The sequence below is a fragment of the Myotis davidii genome, unplaced genomic scaffold (assembly GCF_000327345.1).
Source record: "Myotis davidii unplaced genomic scaffold, ASM32734v1 scaffold524, whole genome shotgun sequence".
In the NCBI taxonomy this organism is placed as follows: domain Eukaryota; kingdom Metazoa; phylum Chordata; class Mammalia; order Chiroptera; family Vespertilionidae; genus Myotis; species Myotis davidii.
Window position 1 is genome coordinate 421,666 of NW_006299263.1, and position 19,323 is coordinate 440,988.

The 19,323-nt window shown below is 47.3% G+C and overlaps 1 protein-coding gene across 6 annotated transcripts in view; it reads right to left on the reverse strand.

Annotated features, from left to right (window-relative positions):
• Positions 1-9,172: 9,172 nt before the first annotated feature.
• The window catches only part of FBXO16 (F-box protein 16), a 49,037-nt gene continuing 38,886 nt past the window's right edge, over positions 9,173-19,323 (reverse strand). For 4 of the 6 annotated variants that reach the window (XM_015571170.1, XM_015571168.1, XM_015571169.1 and 1 more), the window contains one exon: positions 9,173-9,514. In XM_015571170.1, the coding sequence (XP_015426656.1) occupies positions 9,332-9,514 (183 nt within the window). In that variant the 3' untranslated portion in view covers positions 9,173-9,331. Of the gene's footprint in view, positions 9,515-9,989; positions 10,034-19,323 lie in introns of all 6 variants that reach the window. The other 2 variants (XM_015571171.1, XM_015571172.1) reach the window with 2 other exon arrangements.

A 19,323-nucleotide genomic window follows, 5' to 3' on the forward strand; every position in this document is an offset into this window, starting at 1 on the left:
GCCTGTGAAAAGGATTTGTATAGCACAAAGTACTGTGTAAACCTAAGGTCCTGTTACTCCATTTGAAGTCTGGATGACTGCTGTCGGTTGCTATCATCTACTAATTGGCCTCCCTGTCTTCTGGTTGCTGCCTTCAACAACCCATCCTGTGTACAGTTACCAGAGTAATCTGCCGAAGAGCTCCCATTTATCCTTCTGGGCCCTGCTTCCCACGGTCCGCAGCAGGGCTTAATCCACAGTCCCTGGGAAATCTGATGTTCAATGAGCTGAACCAAGGTGGTCTGTCCTATCAAATAACCATGGCCTTTTCCCCAGTCAGAGAGAAAAGAAAAACTAACGGATAGAGTTTCCTCAACATGTAAGGTTCCCCCCACCCCATACTTGCTTTTCCCACCGTGGTAAGGCTCCGGACTTTTACCTGCTAGCATCAGCAGATGACCAGCTGCACGAACAAGCAGCAAGTAAGCAATGATGGAGATTTGGTAAAAGCCAGATCGCATTCACTTCAGCAGCGTGGTTTTCTCACGGGCACGTGTGCTGCTAGTTGTGATGTGTATCATGCATGTCAGTGGCAGCGTCTATTTTCTTTCTTAAAGAAAATGATGTCTCTTTTGGTCGGTGGAGTGAAATATATCAGGGTTTCAACATGGACAAGTGAGAGAAAACACTGCACTCCTGAGTCAATACTTTGGCCTCTTATTCAGGGTTTTTCCAACCTTATCTCTTCTACTCCCCTTCATGAATCCTTGACTTCAAAGTGGTCTAATCTCTGTTCACATTTTTTTTTCTTTGCATAAACCATTCTATCTCTCTGGAACTTTGTCCTGGCTTAAGCCTGTCCATACAAAGCCCATCCAGCCTTAAAGGGCCAAATCCCCTCCCTGGGACGTGCTGAACACTCCTAAAACCATGGCCTCTCCCCGTCCAGTGGCGAGTGCATGGGAAAGAAAGAGCAGGTTGTTCAACAGCAGTGTTCTTCAGACTTCCAAGGGCATGAGAAACACCTGGAATCTTCTATGCAGAACTCTTTACTTATTTATTTATTTATTTATTTATTTTTGGTGAGAACACTTCAGTTCTACTCCCTTTGCGAATCTCAATTAAACCATACAGTGTTTAACGATAGTCACGATGTTATGCATTAGCTCCGCAGACCTTTCCCATTTTACAGCCGGGAGTTTGTACCCTTTTTCCAACTTCTCCCCATTGCCCCCAACCCCAGCCCTTGGCAACCACTTTTCTACTCTCTGTTTCTATGCGTTTGACTAAAACAAAACAAAACAAAAAAGATTGCACACATATAAGCGATACCATGCAATATTTGTCTTTCTTTGCCTTATATCACTTAGCATAAAGCCCTCAAGGGAGAGCCATGTGGTTGCAAATGTAAGGATTTCCTTCATTTGCATGGCTGAATAATACGCCATGTATATAGAAACCACATCTTCTTTACCCTCCATCTGTTGAAACAAACACTTCATTTGTTTCTATATCTTGGCTATTGTAAATAATACTTCAATGAACATGGGCATGTACGTTATCTCTTCTCTATCCTTTCTCATTTCTTTTGGGCATACACTCCAGAAGGGGAATTGCTGGATCATGTGATAGTTCTACTTTTAATTTTTTGAGGATACTCCATAGTGTTTTCCTGAGTGGCGGCACCAATTTACATTCCCACCAACAATGTGTAAGGGTTGGCTTTTCTCCAGATTCTCACCAACTCTTGTTCTCAATTGTCTTTTTGTTGGTAGCCATTCTAGCAGCTGTCAGGTAAGATCTCTTTGTGGTTGCCCGGCTGGCATGGCTTGGTGGTTGAGCGTTGACCTATTGCAAGGGCCAGCCGGGGCAGTGAGGGCTGAGCCCCTTGCATGAATTTCGTGCATCAGGCCACTAGTACATATTATATAGATAACATATGTATTATGTAGGAATTGACCCTGCATTTTCACGTTGTACCGTGTGCCAGAAACCCTTTCCTTTTTGAGGCTGAACACCATTCCATTACATATATTACTGCATTTTGTTTACTCATCCCTGGATGTTTGGGTTGCTCCCACCTTTTGGCTACTTTGAATAATGCTGCACAGATATCTCTGAGTCCGTGCTTTCAACTATTTTAGGTATATACTCAGAAGTGGAATTGCTGGAGTATGGTAATTCTATGTTTAATTTTTTGAGAAACGGTAGTTTTCTATAGCAGCTGCCATCTCACATTCCCAGCAGCAATACACAAACGTTCCAATTCTCCACACCCTTGCCAACACTTGTAACTTGGTGTTTTCAATCATAATCATCCTAGTGGCTGTAAAGGGGTTGGTTACTTTTAAAAATATGTTTCTTCCTTAGACTGAGTTAGTCAAAAACTAACTATACAAATATTTGTTTTATTGATTCAAATGGAATCAAAGACCTGAGCTGAATAAATATTTCCCTAAGGGCACAGGTATAAATATTCAGAATTCCCCAAAGCCTCTCCCTAATAGTAGTGAAAAATGTTTTCACCGACACCAGTCATGTCTGAGTTCTTCAGCGAGACCTAAAATGGGCAGAAAAGGTTCTGCTTTCCAAGCTCAGATTAGAAGGAAAGGAGCGCCCTCTTGTGTCCTTCCTCTGCCAGTGTCAGTGAATAAAGCCAGCCAATGACAACAAACTTCAGTCATGTGCCTACTGCATAAAAGAAAATGTGAAAATATGAAGAGTGAAACTGGTACCCCTTGAAGAATTACAAATCTAGGAGGAGTGGTGGAATAAGAAATAATCATTGTAAAAGACAGTAGGTGAAATGGGTAGATTATGCCCTTGCCCGTGTGGTTCAGCGCTTAGAGAGTTGGCCAGTGCACCGAAGGGTGGCGGGTTTGATTCCTTCTCAAGGGCAGATACCAATCCCTGACCCTGGTCAGGGCCTGTGTGGGGGGCAGCTAATCGATGTGTCTCTCTCACATCAGTGTCGCTCTCTCCCCCTCCTCTCCCTCCCGCCCACTCTCTCTAAAAATCAATGAAAAAAATATCCTCCAGTGAGGTTTAACAATGAATGAACGGATTGGATGGGTGGATGGATGGGTGGATGGATGGATAGGTAGATTACTATGTGAATACAGAGGATTAAGACTTCACAGGAGATAAGTCAAAATTTACATTAAATTGTAAACCTGGCTGGTTAAAAAGAAGCTCGAGTTGGCACTGGGCAGCCTCCATGTGGGCACCACACAGGTCTAGTTGTCAGGGCTCCATTGCCCCTTCTAAGGTTTCGACCAGCTCACGTGTGCACCCTGTATCTTTTGGAGGGAGGCCCTGGGAACTCACCCTGCGTTCCTTTCTTCCTTGGATATCCTTCCCATAGCTGCCTATCTCCAGAGTTTCATTTCCCAGCACTCCCTCCTCCCCTAAACTGGCTGTTGACTGGGACACTGTCTCCTCAGCGTCCCCCGGCCTTGGTGCTCACAAAGGTCTGTGGCTCTAGGGTTTCTGCAGGTAGAATCAGTGTGGGGGCCAGTGACAAAGGAGTAAGAAGCTCTCTTGCAACCCTTGCTCCTGGAAGCAGCCTTCAGCTGGCCCCTAAGAGCCCTGCAGGGGCCGAGTCCTGCCCTGGGTCTGCATCCTTCTCGAATACTGAAGCAAGACTGAATCCAGGCAGGGCAGTGGATGCGACGAAATAGCCGGTCAGGTAGAAATGAGTGCTCCGTAGGGAAGCAGCATGGTGGAAAGAGCAGATCTTTAGTGTCAGGCACGTCGAGCTCTGCTGCTTCGTAGCCGTGGCCACCTATGGAACAGTACTTCACCCCCCATTCTGCAGCTATGAAATGGGGGCAATGCCCACCTGCCTACCTCCTAAGAGTCTTGTGAAGGTCCAATAAGAGAGCCCATAAATTGTCTAGGGAGTATCTAGTATAATACATGCCCACTTTCCTCCCCCTCTTGCCCCAAGCCTCCATCTTACCTGAAGTTTCTCTAAGTCTCGTGGCTGTGTCTGAGACTTCGGGTCAGGGGCACAGTCACTCTGATTTTTAGGTCAACACGAGCTTCATGGGGAGCAGGGGAGCTGCTTGTCTGCATTCTCATGTAGAGTGGTGTGGGGAAGAGATTTCCAAACCATCCTAAGGGCTTCCCAAGACTTTTTCTAGTGGCTCAAACCAATAATAACCTGGGAGTCAACCTTGACTTCTCCTTGTCTCTCACCTCCCACCTCTCTGTTTCTAAGTTCTGTTACTTCTCCTTAAGATATCCTAAACCCTCTAGTTCGCTCCATCCCTCTCCATGATTTTACTTAAAGTCACCATCATCTCTTCCCTGGAAACCTGCAATGGCTTCCTAGCTGTCTCTTCTTAATTATCCAGCCAATAGAGATCTTTCTAAATACAATTCTTAGTGAGTCACTTCCCTATGTAAGATCCTACTGATTGCTCAACTATCTCCAAGATAAAGTCTTCACCTCTTAGCCTGGCTTGGTTCCTGGGGTTCCTGCCTACTTTCCCAGTTTTCTCTGGCACCAACCCTGCTGCAAGCCCAACTCCTTTATGCTCCAGTGATACCAGTACTTAACTAAGGCATTTCCTGGATGTGGGCTTGGAATGCTAAACCAGGATAGTCCTGGGAAACCATTGTCACCCTAGGTGGTCACCCTAGTTTTGCCTTGGGTCTTTGCAAATCTTATTCTTCTCCCCAAAATGTCTCCCCTTGTCTCTCCACCTCCTATTCCCTACTCCATACGACTCGGTGTTGGTGTCTGCTTGGACATGGCTTGTGCACCTCCCTGTGAAGTGGTTGGTTGATTTGTCCCTCTGGGAGCTGTCACTGTATCTCCTGTCTGCTCTCTCTCCCTCATACTCATAAACTCATTAAAGGCAGGAACAGTTTTTTCTCCTACCTATACCCCCAGAGCCTAGCAGAGAGTTTGACACACAGTAGATGTTCAATAAAGTTTTCTTGAATTAATATCAATATAAATTTATCTTTGTTGTCTAATTCACATCACAATAGGGATGTTATGGACTGAATATTTATGTCTCTCTTCCCCCGCGCCCCCGCCCACCGATTCATAGGTTGAAGTCTTTTATTTTTATGTTGCAGTCTTAACCCCTAGAGTGGCTGTATTTGGAGACGGAGCCTCTCTAAGGAAGTATTCAAGGTTAAATGAGGTCATAAGGGTGGAGCCCTGAATCCCACCCTAATAGGATTCATGTTCTTATAAGAAGACACACCAAAACCTGTAACTCCCTCGAATGGATGCCCCTCTGCTGGAATTGGGCAAGCCTCTGTGGTCACCAGGGGATGACGAGTGACACGGTGAGACTTCCAAGGCCAGGACAAAACAGGTGGTTCAGATTCCCGCTGGTTGTCTCTTGAGCTGCTCACCCTTAGAACCTCGCCCCTGCTGTGAGAACTCCCGCCCAGAGGGGGAGAAGCAGAGGCCCGGCCTCAGCCCTGGCTGAGCCCCCAGTGGACCGTCAGCACCAACTCTCCAGGCCTGTCCCTGCCCCGTCTTGGAGTGGATCTTCCAGCCTCGGTGGGGAGGAGACAGGATGCTGTGTGGGTGGGAGACGGGCTCTCCCCGAGAGCCCTCCCAAGCTGCAGAATCACCAGCAGAACAGACTGTTGTCATAGCAACAAAGTTCGGGAGTAACGTCACAGAAATAGATAATCCAAATACAGCTTAAGACAGGAGGTAGCCACGTATGCTGGGCAGGTCTGTCCTTCTCTTGATATGTCCTTGTTCCACAAGAACCCGTCTATTCCAGACTGGCCTGTTCAAACATTTGCCCACAGCATGACTGGCTCCTGCAATAACCACAGCAGGTTATTGACTTTTTAAAAAATATCTTTTTATTGATTTCAGAGAGGAAGGGAGAGGGAGAGACATGTAGAAACATCAATGGTGAGAGAGAACCATTGATCAGCTGCCTCCTGCACGCCCCCTACTGGGATTGAGCTCAAAACCTGGGCATGTGCCCTGACCAGGAATGGAACCATGACCTCCTGGTTCAGAAGTCGACATTCAACCACTGAGCCACACCAGCCACAACCATAACGGTTTAGTGTGCAGAATCCTGGAGCTACCGCTCTCCCCCACTTACACAGCTGCCCCTGGTCTCTAGGAGCCAACAATGAGGGCTCAGGTCCAGGGAGAGGAAACCCTAAATCACAGCACCTGCTTTGCCCAAGGGACGATCCCAAGGTCTCACCTGGGTGTGTTTGCTTTCTTCTCTACCTCCAGGGTACGTGTGAACTTCCCTCTAGTGGTACAAACGAATCAATCGTGAATTAGTCATGTTATGTCCTTCCCTGATCATCTGGGCATCCAAACCACCATTCTCTACCATCATGTCAGGCCACTGTTTGCTTTTTGTTTGTTTGTTTGTTTGTTTGTTTTTATTTCACACCACCTTTTAAAACCATATTATAGTATACTAGAGGCCCAGTGCATGGATTCATGCACTGGTGGGGTCCCTCGGCCTGGCCTGTGGCTCTCCAACATCCCCTGAGGGGTCTCGAATTGTGAGAGGGCGCAGGCCAGGCCAAGGGACTCCACTGGTGCACGATTGGGGCCAGGGAGGGACCTCGGAAGGGCTCTAGGGTGTGTCTGGCCTGTCTTGCCCAGTCCCGACCTGCTGGACCCCAGCAGCAAGCTAACCTTTAGTCAGAGCATCTGCCCCCTGGTGGTCAGTGCGTGTCATAGCAACTGGTCGAATAGTAGAACAAACTGTCAGACACTTAGAATATTAGCTTTTATTATATAGGACTAGAGGCCTGATGCATGAAATTCGTGCAAGGGGCTCGGACCCAGCCACTGCCGCAGCCACTATGCCTCGGCCCCTGCCCACCATGACTTCGTCCGGAAGGACATCAGGTCTAATTAGCATTTTAGGCTTTCATTATTATAGATCAGTGGTTCTCAACCTTCTGGCCCTTTAAATACAGTTCCTCATGTTGTGACCCAACCATAAAATTATTTTCATTGCTACTTTATAACTGTAATGTTGCTACTGTTATGAATCGTCATGCAGGATGGTCTTAGGTGACCCCTGTGAAAGGGTCATTTGACTGCCAAAGGGGTTGCGTCCCATAGGTTGAGAACCGCTGTTATAGATGAACATTCGTGTTCAATATTACATTGTTGACAATCATTTAATTGTCTATCATTCTGCTTTACTTGGGTAACTAAGTATCCTAGAATGGTCACTTCTGGGACCTTAAAATGGTTACATGACCTTAAATGGTTTAGTTGAAAATGTGTGACTACTATTTTTGCAGCTAAATAACAGTTTATGTTTCCCAGTAACTCTCTAATGCCCATCCATTGAATATTTGGAAAGGTACATGTCACCCCACTGTGCTGGGTATTCTTCACTGTCCCACTCATATCCTTCCCTCCCCAGCCATCCCTCATTACCGGCCTCGGAAGCTGACATCTAAGAGCTGTGCCCCTGGCGTCTTTGCTGTTGACTTTCAGGTGAGATTGGCCAAAGGGAAGTGCTGTTGGAGTGTCAAAGGTGGGGAGAGAGGCGGGTTGAGTGTTCTCTGCCCCCGTAGGCTGTGTTCCCCACCACACAGCACACACCCTATTGGGTGGCCTCTCCCCTGACTACAGTTCTCACTGGGTTCTAGGAACAACGTGTCTTTTTCCCATCTGCCTCTTCAGGCCAAAGGACGATAAAGGTTTCTGCAGTTGCTACTTCCTGGGTGCTTCACTATCTCATCTTGATTCTTTTAATCCTGCCCAGCGAGTGAATTGTGTCCCCTCACCCCCACAAAGTTCCCATGCTGAAGCCCTAACCCCTAGGATTTTAGCATGTGACTGTCTTTGGAGATAGTGTCTTCAAAGAGGTAAGTAAGGCTCACTGAGGCCATGTGGGTGGGCCCCCATCCAATCTGACTTGTGTCCTTATAATAAGGGGGGAATGGGACACAGAGAGGACACATGTGAGGACACAGTGGGGAGGCAGCCATCTGCAAGCCACAGAGGGAGGCCTCAGAAGAAATCAACCCTGATGACACTGTGACCTTGGACTTTCCAGCCTCCGGACTGTGAGCAGATGAATGTCTATTGTTTATAAGCCACTCACCGATAGTATTTTTGTTATAGCAGCCTGAGCAGACTAAGACAGTGATACTTTGTGTGGGAAGCTACCCATGTCTTCACTATCAGAGAAGTGTGAACAAGGAGCCTGAATGCTGGTGAACCTTGAACCCTGGCAAGGGCCAGAGCTATGCACCGATTGTTTAGTCGAGACAATGGTAGCTCAAGCAATTTCCTGACCAAATAGTCTCAGAGTAAATCTTTACTAATATTTACTGACCTTTAAGATAGTCTGTCTGTTACTGGAATTGCCTGCCTGACCAAGGGCTATATGTGTATCCAAAATTGAATAAAAGATTGGCAAGGCCTGGTCACCAGGGGAAGTCCTTCCCCTTGCATTGGGTTTCCCGCCTGGCCCCCAATATTTCCAAATTATTATTTCTTGTCTCATCTCTGTCATTTGTATGCGGCCCTTCTCTAGATTCTGAACACTGAACCAAGCAAGATGTGGCTCGCACAACTTTGTTATGGAAGGCCTAGCAAATTAAGACACCCTGGTAAATAGGATGTAGTGTATGAACATCAAACTGCTCAAGCAGCCTCGGAGATGTGCTGAGTGCGTCCTTCCAGGACCCTGCCTCATACACCTGATATCACCAATGGTACTATCACATGACCCTTTATTAACCCCTATCATCACATTCCCATCTATGCTTGTGAATTTGTCACCATTTATGCAATGAATACCTTTTGCTGAAATACTGTAGAACTCACCTTCACAATAAAGTACCTACTGCCGACAGTTTCTTTCTTTCTTTCTAAAGATTTTTTATTGATTTTTAGACAGAGAGGAAGGAAGAGCGCGCGAGAGAAACATCAATGTGGAGAACCGGATATTGATGGGCTGCCTCCTGCACACCTCCTACCAGGGATGAAGCCCGCAACCCGGGCATGTGCCCTGACCTGGAATCGAACTGGCAACCTTTCCATGCACAGGACGATGCCCAACCAACTGAGCCACACCAGCCAGGGCCACCAACAGCTTCTATAGAGGAGCCAAGTACTATCCAATGCTCCAAGTGTGGAGCACCTTGTCATTTCTATAAAAATCTGTTCACATTTTTTAAAAATCCTCACCCAAGGATATGTTTTATTGATTCCTAGAGAGAGGGAGGGAGGAAGGGAGGGAGAGAGAGAGAGAGAGAGAAACATCTATCAGTCCTGTATGGGGATCGATCCAACCTGCTACCCTTTGGTGTGCTGGATGATGTTCCAACCAACCGAGCCACACTGGCCTGAGCTCTTTTCACATTTTTAAATCAGCTTCAGCTCTGAAGCCTGGATGGGCAACGACCGAAGGCCAGAGTGTCTCTGAAGATGCTGCATGAGAACTTTGGTGGCTGCCTCGGTGGCTGGGAACCCCGCCAACCGACGAGGAGGCCAGGCGAGCTGAGCTGGGACTTGCAGAGGGGAGCTGGGTTCTGCACTCAGGGACACCTAGGGAGGAGAAAGATATCATTAGAGTGAGAGTCATTGAAACATCAAAGGAAGCTATATAATTATCCGTATTTTAATGATGTAAAACCATTGTGCCAAATCATAGGACTGGGTGGGATTTATTGAGACTTCCCCATTTCACCACCCCTTATCCCCATGCAATCTCCGCCGTGAGCCGCTAATAATAACTTCTTTCGTCTCCAGAGTGCTTTCACAGCCATAATTTCATCTGAACCTCAGGGAATTCTGCGAGGTGGGCAGGGAGGTCTGAGCACCTCCTTTTCACAAATACACGAAACCGAAGAACAGGCAGGTGCAGGGCCAGCCCACATTCACAGAGTGAGAAGGTGTTAGGGCTGGGGCTGGAGACTTGGGATTCTTAGGCCGGGTGAGTATCAAGCGCCCATATTTTATACTCCCTACTAATCTGGGCATGCTCACATTCTCTCTGAAAAGGCAAATGTCACAGGCTGACCTTCCAAACAAAACTCACGGCGAGGAAGGCTTTCTCCTCTGCGTCTGGCCGTAGCAGGAAATGGAAGAGGAAAGAATGGAGAGAAAGCATATGCGTTGAGCCTGCAGGAAACTTGTACGTTTACCCTTGCTTTGGCTCCTACCGCGTGCACAGACATCAGGAGACTGAGCGGACACACAGATGCCGCAGCCTTCCCCGAGCACAATCCCCCTCCTATTCCCCCGCGTTCAGCCGGCAAGTCTCAGCAGCAGGTCATTTGTTAAGTCCCCCTAATGCTCTGTTAGAAATGTGTGCAACACACAGGGTTTCTGTTCCTCTGGGCGAACTCAGAAATTGCTTCAGCTGATGACTGCTGTCCCCTGTCCTCCTAGTCCACAAAGGTGCATCACACCTGCTCTCTTTGCTCCTCTAAATACAGCCCGTCCTTCAAGGCCCACTTTCTGTAAGGAGCCTGACCCTCAGGGGTTCCTGCCTCGTCTGGATTTCTATCGAGGTCTCTGGCTTAGCACGGAACATACCTATGCTCTTGGCATTTGGCATTTGTTTCTGAACGTCATTGTTTGTCTTCTGATGAAAACGCAGGCTCCCTGAGAGCAACGCTGGAATCTTCCACCTCCCTGAACCCTCGGCTGCCTGCCTCCAGCTGAGAGAGCCATCTATGTTTACTGATCTTTCTGGCAAAGAGCGGGCAAAACTGGGGTTCAACACAGCGAGGCGTTAGAATCGAGGAGGAAAGGGGGAAGGAATGGCAGGTATAGCTTCCCTGGTGTGCAGTGTTGAGATCAGCATGGGGTAAGCATGTTCAGTGTTGCTCTAAGATCAGCACCAGGGAAGACAACACATAGAAGTGTTCCTTTGTGCTATTTTAGTAACAATGAAAGTAAAATAATACCTGCTGAGAAGGAAAAAGAAAAAACTAGCTCTCTGTGATTCAAGAATGGGCAAGTCACACCTCACCTGTAACAGTTTCAAATTTAATCCTATTACTGCGTAAAACTTATTTACCCCTGCATTTGAGGAACCCCTTCCCCCTAGGCCCCCAGGGAAGTCCACAGGCCCAGGCAGGCTCCTCGAGCTCTCCTTTTTCTCTGGGGCAGGTCCCAGGGACTCCCCCCCACCTCCTTCTCTCTCTCAGTAATGGTCATCGCCTTTCCAGATTGTGGGCTTTCTCCTCCCTTCAAGCTGGGCTCAGGAAAGATGATCTCCGTACGTATACACTCCCCTGCTCTCCGTGAAAGCAAGTTCCTAGACCCGCTTCTCTTCATTGTAAGACTTTAATGTTCATTGTTATAAGAGAAAAGACAAGTTTTAAGGGGAAAACGTGAGGACGTTGTATACACAGGTACACACCTGACAGTCCTGGATCTTGGTCTAGAGCAGTGGTTCTCAACCTTCTGGCCCTTTAAAGACAGTTCCTCATGTTGTGACCCAACCATAAAATTATTTTCGTTGCCACTTCATAACTGTAATGTTGCTACTGTTATGAATCGTAATGTAAATTGATATGCAGGATGGTCTTAGGCGACTCCCGTGAAAGGATCGTTCAACCGCCAAAGGGGTCGCAACCCACAGGTTGAGAACCACTGGTCTAGAGCATCTGACAATCTAGAAATAACTGGAAACTTTTTTTTTCTTTTTTCACCAATGTTGGGGACCAGCCCCTGGTTCCTGGCACAGAGCTCCTAAAACTGTAAATTCCCAAGTGATACAAATCAGTGCTTAAAGAACTTGCTTAATCTTCCAATGGTTGTAGTACAGTCTATTTATAGATGAGCCATACTGATACATATTTGAGCTGTTCCCAGGCTTGCACGTACAAACAATGCTGATATAAACAATCCTCACATATGCACAGGTCTATCTGTGGTGGCCCGTGATCGGACGGGCTATTGGTGGCGACAGTAATCCTAGTACTGGGGCATCATCACAAAGCCCATTCCTCTCTCCAGCCAGTTTCTATGTCTTTAAATAGAAGGACATTGGAGAAGAGAAATGTGAAGCCATGCTTTACACATCAAGAATTCTCTGTCCAGCTGGCGTGGCTCAGTGGTTGACCCTCGACCCATGAAACAGGAGGTCACGGTTCAATTCCCGGTCAGGGCACATGCCCTGGCTGTGGGCTCGGTCCCCAGTGTGGGGCATACAGGAGGCAGCCAATCAATAATTCTCTCTCATCATTAATGTTTCTCTCTCCCTCTCTGAAATCAATAAAGACATATTAAAAACAAACCAGAAAGAATTCTCCAGGGTTCTGTTCTTGGCCCACATCCTGGGCTATTAGTGCCTAACTCTTCAATTGCTATCTCACCCCGCTCTCCCTCCCCAGCTCCTGGCTCACACACTCAGCTCTCTTCTGACTCCGCTACCTCACACCTGGCATGTCCTACTGTGTTGTAGTCTCAGTAGTGGCGGCAGGAACATTAATACGATTGCTCAACGCAGGTACCTAGGAGTCATCCCTTACTTGACCGGAAGCTTCCCCTCACGCCCCTCCACCCCCTGCCTGTAAGCATCTGGAGGGCAGAGACCGTATTGTGTTAGGACTGTACCCCTCGTGCCTAGTCCAGGGCCTGTAAACTACTTGTTGGATCAATGAGTAAACACACGAATGATTCCTCCTTCTTTTCCCCAGAGCAATGGCTGGAACCACTGGGCGGGTGGACTTTGAAGCAGGGATGGAACACTCCTGCCCTCAGGCAGGAGGTCATTTCATTGGGCAGAAAGAAGTCGTGAGAGTGGTGAGGCGCTCCTGAGGCCGACTGACCCAGGAAAGGGGAGGTTAAAGCTAAGGCTATCAATAGGGCACATGCCAGCTTCTCTACCTGTATCTGTCACTCCCTGATTGGACCTTCTGTTGTTGTTTTCCATTCATGTTATTTGCAGAAATTATCAAATGATCACTGATACAAACACCACCCTTGATAAACCCATGGATAACTTAAGAGCATGGATTAGGAAAAGGACCATGTGGACGTGAATACAGGACCAATGATGACAGCCCCTGCAATGCCCCCCTCGTGAATAATTGCAAATACATGGCTGCTGGGCCTGGTGAAGAGAGTCACATACTTGTGATTTCATTTACTCTCCCCAAGCCTGTGAGATGGTAAAGGGAGGTAAAGAAGGTGACAATCTTCACTTTGTGGGAGACCCCACCCACACCCCCTTTTAAAAAAATCTACCCTGAACACTTTATTATGAGAGTCATGTGGTGAAACTGTATATAAAGCCCTGGCCGGTGTGGCTCGGTTGGTTGCACGCTGTCCCATTCACCAAAAGTCACTGGTTCGATTCCTGGTCAGGGCACATGCTCAGGTTGTGGGTTCAATCCCCCGATCGATGTTTCTCTGTCTCTCTCTCTCTCTTTCTCTGCCCCTTTCTCTCTCTCTACGAGAAACTTAAAAAAGATAAAAACATTTTAAAAAAGAGAAGGATATTATTTTAAAAACTGTACATAAATATGAATTGCTGTGTTTGCAAATCATAAAACCAGTAGTTGTTTTTGGTTTGTTTTAGTCACAGAAACACAGCTTCAATGCAGCCTGCAAACTGCCTAAGCCTAGGCCTGGGGCTGAGTAAAAGTCAGGGCCACTGGTGGGGATACAGGCTCAGAGCACAGACGAGATGGCTGGGGAGGGTCCCCCTCGATGGGCTTCCCTCTGAGAGGGGAGTCTATGAGGGGTGGTGGCTTCAGCTTCATCCCCAGGAGGGAGCTGCTTCATGGACTTCCCATTGGGGGCTCTGTGAGGGGGACCCCTGCCATCCTCCCGCCTGTCTGGGAGCCCAGAAGGCTGCTCAGACCCACCTGCCACCCTTCGAGGGGCCCCTGCGTAGGTCAGCACCTCTGCAGAGGGTGCTCCATTTCCCTCCTAGCCCACGCTGCTTCTGTGAGAACAGAGGGAAGGGTTAGGGAGAATCATCAACACGGCTTTAAGGAAGCCTCAGGCCTCTGCTGTTAACCTTGGGGTAAAACTGTCAGCTGTGGAGGAAGGCTAAGCAACTCCAGGCAGGGTTTGGAAATTTAAATCCAAGACTTAAGTAAGTGAAGTAAGGGAGGGGAGTGTTGCAAAATGTTCATAGGCCATAAGCTCAAACGGCTGCTTGCTAGTAATGGTTATGAACTCAGATTTCAAAACATCCCTGTCTCAGAAAATTAGTTTCTACTGTAGTTTGTGGTGAAATACTATGTTACTAAATGTTCTACACACACACACACACACACACACACACACACACACACACACACTCTCCCAACATATGTACGTGCACGTTTTAAACCCCAGTAGTAACAGCGATTAAAATATGTTATAAATAGTGTGTATATAACAAATAATTTTACATAGCTCACAAACACGTTTCTTCTGGTAGATCCTGAAGAAAAGCCAGTTTGTGTCAAATATTTGGTGTTTAGCTCTTAAATAAAAACAAGCAGCCATTTGGCCCCGGTCTCAATATCCAGTGAGAGAGAAGCAGGTAGAATCACCCCTGTTGGAAACGCCAGGGTCATTTGTTAACCTAACGTGACAGAACAAGAGGCAACAAGACAGGACAAGCAAATGGTGCTCTTGCAGAAACAGGAGAAATGCAGACTCTAAGCGGGGTTCTTCCTAAGGGTTCTTCCCAAGATTCTTAGCAAGTAGGCCTTTCTCCTCTGAGGTATCAGACACTAAGAACCAGCGCTGTAGTTAGTAAGCAGCGGGTGCACATGACACAGAATCCACACACTCACCGGACACCCCAGATCAGGTGTCAGTGCAGGAGCCTGTGTATTTACAGGCACACGATGGTACAGAGGCCAGGCAGGGAAAGAAAATATCTGGCTAAAATCTCATACTGCTGTAGGTGCAACCATATTTTACAGAGTGGAAACTAAGAGAGAAAGGGAGGAGATAAAGAAAACTGGAGAAGTAAAGGCAAAAGCAAAAAAGAGAGCTTATTCCATAGGTGGGAGCCTCCTTCCGGCTGCCCGGCGGGCCCCTCTGGGCAGCTGCTCACTGTCAGCTAGCTCTCATCTTTCTTCCCCTCTCCCACTGCCCACTACTGGCCACTATTTACTGGTAAACGCCTGCTGTGAGCGAGGCGCCCTGCTCAATGCTTTACATCCCCCTCCCAACCCTGTTAGTGCTGTTACTAATTCCGTTTCACACGTGAGAAAACAGAATCTCCGAGAGGTCAATAACTAGGCCAGGATGGAGCTGCTCACAGACCTACTAAAGTTGTGGTATCAGGCAACGAACTGAGGCTGTTTAAGTCCCAAACCTGTGTTTTTTGTTTGTTTGTTTTTTTTAATCCTCACCCGAGGATATTTTTCCATTGCTTTTTGGAGAGAGGTGAAGAGAGAGGGAAAGACAGAGAGAAATATCGATGTGAGAGAAACATTGATTGCCTGCCTCCTGCACGCCCCCCGACCAGGGCCTGGGCCTGCAACCGAGGTATGTGCCCTTGACCGGAATCAAACCCGGGATCCTTTGGTCCATAGGCCGACGGTCTATCCCCTGAGCCAAACTGGCTAGGGCACCAAACTGTGTTCTTGGTCAGCAAAGTGAAAAATAAGATAGTGTATGGCGGGGGGTAGAGGGAGGACACAAACATGTATTGTACTTAATATAGTCCCATTTAACAGATGAAGAAATGGAGGCTCAGAGAGGTTAAGTAACTTATCCAAAGTCATGCCATTTAGTAAAGGAACCCAGGTCCCTCCGACTGCAAAGCCCATATTCTTTCTTATTCTTCCTTCCCAATGGAACTCTTGAGAATTGGACTGACTGAGCTGAATAATTAAAAATCTCTCCTATAGATATTTTTAGTTCTGCACATCCAAACAAAAAAAAATGATAAAACAAACACCTGGGGAGTTCATTAGAAATGAAAGGCGACTAAAGATTGCCTGCAAGGGAACCGCTGCATAACTTCGTTTTGTGAATTCTTCTGTTTCAGTTCATTATATTTTCCAAGGTTCAAAGAAAAAGGTGGGAGACAGAAACCTGTTTATATTGCTTTGTATGCAGGAGCCGCGGAATAATGGAACCGTTTGGTTATCCTGTGTAAAGCGGCCGCAGCATAGCTGTGTCCCTCGGGTCTCAGGAGAGAGGGGAGTGAACATGGAAGGAAGCTCTAGGGCCCATAGATCAGACGTTAGCCTGGAATGGACCTGAAAGGTGCTGGAATCCAACTCTTACTTTATAGGAGAGAGGAAAACTCAGAGAGGATGAGCGACCGCTGAGTTAAAGGTAGAGCTGGGACTAGAAACCTGGGTTTTCTGATTCATAACCATCATGCTATCCATGACAGGAACCAAATCACTCTGGAGTAAATCCTTTTCCCTCCTCTTTTGAGCCAGGGGGCAGGCGGCGGGGAGTGAGAAAGCTTAAAGAAACATTTTATTCTATTTTTAAAATATATTTTTATTGATTTCAGAGAGGAAAAGAGAAGGGGGGAGAGAGAGAGAGAGCGAGAGAGAGAGAGAGAGAGAGAGCGAGAGACAAGCATCAATGATGAGAGAGAATCATGGATCGGCTGCCTCCTGCACGCCCCCAACTGGAGATCAAGCCTGCAACCTGGGTGTGTGCCCTGACCAGGAATCGAGCCGTGACCTCCTGGTTCATAGGTCAACACTCAACCACTGAGCCAGGTCAGCTGGGCCAGAAGCATTTGAAGTAATCAGAATCAAGTGATCCTGGAAAGAGGTGAAGGAGGTAACGGCAGAGGCTGGACTTGGCGGAGCACAGGAAAAGATAAGGTCTTATCTCAGGCAATTAGAGTAAGCAGGCCATGCCAGGCTTTGGTTACTTGTATTACAATGTGGGCCCTGAAACAGCAAGCTTTTTGAAATTCGTGCCCAAATCAGAACCTAGAAGTGAGGACGGCTAACCTCCAAGCAAAAGTTCAGTGAGAGACAAAAGGTGTTTGTTTTTATACTTAATTTGGTAGGAAAGAGACAAAAAGGACGGAACCAAGCCGTCAGCTGGGGTCCTCTGAGTCCCATTTCAGGGCCTGGGAAGTCCGAAGCCCACCCCTACCCCCTCCCCCACCCCCGGGTTTTTGTGAATTGTCCCCAAGGGACTTTTGTTTTCTTGGCCTCCTAGACTTCGGAGATCTTGCTTCCATGTGCAAATTGAGTAGAATTTACTCTAGAGATGGAAGGCAGGGTTTACTTCCCAGCAATAGCAAGTAAATGTGATCCAATGGGTGGTATCACTGTCCAACACCTTCCCAGTCCCTCTCCCTTACCTCATCTCAGCTTCTGGACCCAAGCGGGCTTTTCTCTCCTTTTTCCTCCCCTGTCCCCCTGCTCCCCACCCCTGCCCTCAACAGAGCAGAAACCACAAACTCCCCTAAATCTCTAGCAGAGCAGGTGTCCCCTCCTCTGGAAGGGGTGCCCCATAGCATCCAAACCCTCAAGGTGTCATCTCCCTCTACAAGCTCATCAACAGTTCTCCCCCAGGAGACAGCTCCCTCCTCACCCTTCCCAAAGAGGAATTGTGGGGCCAGCTCTTAGGATTAAAAAAAAAAGTTGTGTTTTTTTTTTCACACCTTTACACGAGATGGGGAAATCTCTGGAGGTGAATTAAAATGGTACCTGGCTCTACTGTGGTGTCTATATTTTTAAATTGTTTTGTTCTGTATGGAATTTTATCATAACTAATATTTGGGCACTTGTTGATATGTGTAGAATTTTCTAAAAATATGTTGTTATTTATTTCAGAGAGAGGAAGGGAGAGGGAGAGATAGAAACATCAATGATGACAGAGAATCATTGATTGGCTGCCTCTTGCACACCCCCTACTGGGGGTTGAGCCGCAACTCGGACATATGCCCTGTCCAGGAATGGAACCATGACCTTCTGGTTCATAGGTGGATGCTCAACCACAGAGCCACAGCCGCCCGATGATATGTAGAGAATTTTAATAAACAATATTCAAAATTATAAAGCATTAGTGAGAAGGTCTAGGCTTTGTTCCCATCTTCCATCAACGATTCACACCAAAGGGTGGTTAAATGGAGCAGCTGCAATGAGGCAGCACTTGTGCTGGACGCTGGAGAGGAAATCAGGTACCCCTTTAAGGGGAAGGGGGCCTCTGAAAACTCAAATCTATGAAATAATAGACAACATCATAAGCTCACAGCAATACATGTGGACTCGAAACTGTTCCCCTAAGACTGTTTCTCTTGTCAGAGGGAACTCTCATATTTAAAGGCTCTAAGTCCAGACAGGGTAAAGTGAGGATGGTCCCAGTGGTGTAAAAGCCACAGCCCTGGAAAGATGGCCTAAGGAATATTCTTTGTACTTCTACACTCCTGTGCTTTTTCTCTCTTCCAACCCTTCCATTCACAAAGCTTTAACTTCTCCAAGTATCATATGCCCTTTTCTATTTATGGGGGTGCGGGGCGGGGTGTGGGGTGGGGGTGGGGGGACAGACAAGGAATAGTCATGTGTTCAGATCTCAGGAACCTCATGGGCAGACTTTGGGGATCTGTCCCTCTCGTCCTTGCCTTTGTAATGTATTCCCCTAAGTTCTACCTGCTTCCCTAGTTTCTCCTGAAATCTTCCTAGGAAATAAACCTGTCTATATAATACAAGAACTTTCTATCAAGTGAATATGTAATATTTTCCATTGCAATCGCACCTCGGCTGACTCTACCAAACTCAACAGCTGCAGGGGTCAGTGTTTTAGTTACTCCTTACTCTCCCTGGGTTCCCTCCTTGAATTTCCTCAATACCCATTTCCTCCTCTCTCAGCCCCACACCGGTGTTTCTTCATTTTCTCAAGCATCTTGCATCAGTAGGAGGTTGATTATTTCTAGGAGGTCTGTGACCTACAGTGAGGGCAAACTGCTACCTCATGGAGAGGGGGCCTTGGCCACACTTACTCTGTGGCCCAAACAGCCAGTTATCACGGGCATCATCACCCAGTCAAAGATCACCACATACTTTTGGAAGGTTTGATTATGTCTGTGCTTCTTAGCAAAACTACTAAGCATAAATACTGATTGTAATTAGTATAGTTACATAAACAATACAAGTAGATCAATACAGTCACGAACTTTATTTATTAACTAGAGGCCTGGTGCATGAGATTAGTGCACTCAGGGGGGTCCCTCAGCCCGGCCTGCACCCTCTTGAAGTTTGGGAGCCCTCGGGTGATGTCTAACAGTCAGACATCATTAGCACTACTGGGGCTGCTGCTATGCTCACCACCGCCACCGCTGCTGTGCTCACCAGCCGTAAGCCCGGCTTCTGGCTGAGTGGTACTTCACCTATGGGAGCACACTGACCACCAGGGGGCAGCTCCTGCATTGTCTGCCCCCTGGTGGTCAGTGCGTGTCATAGCGA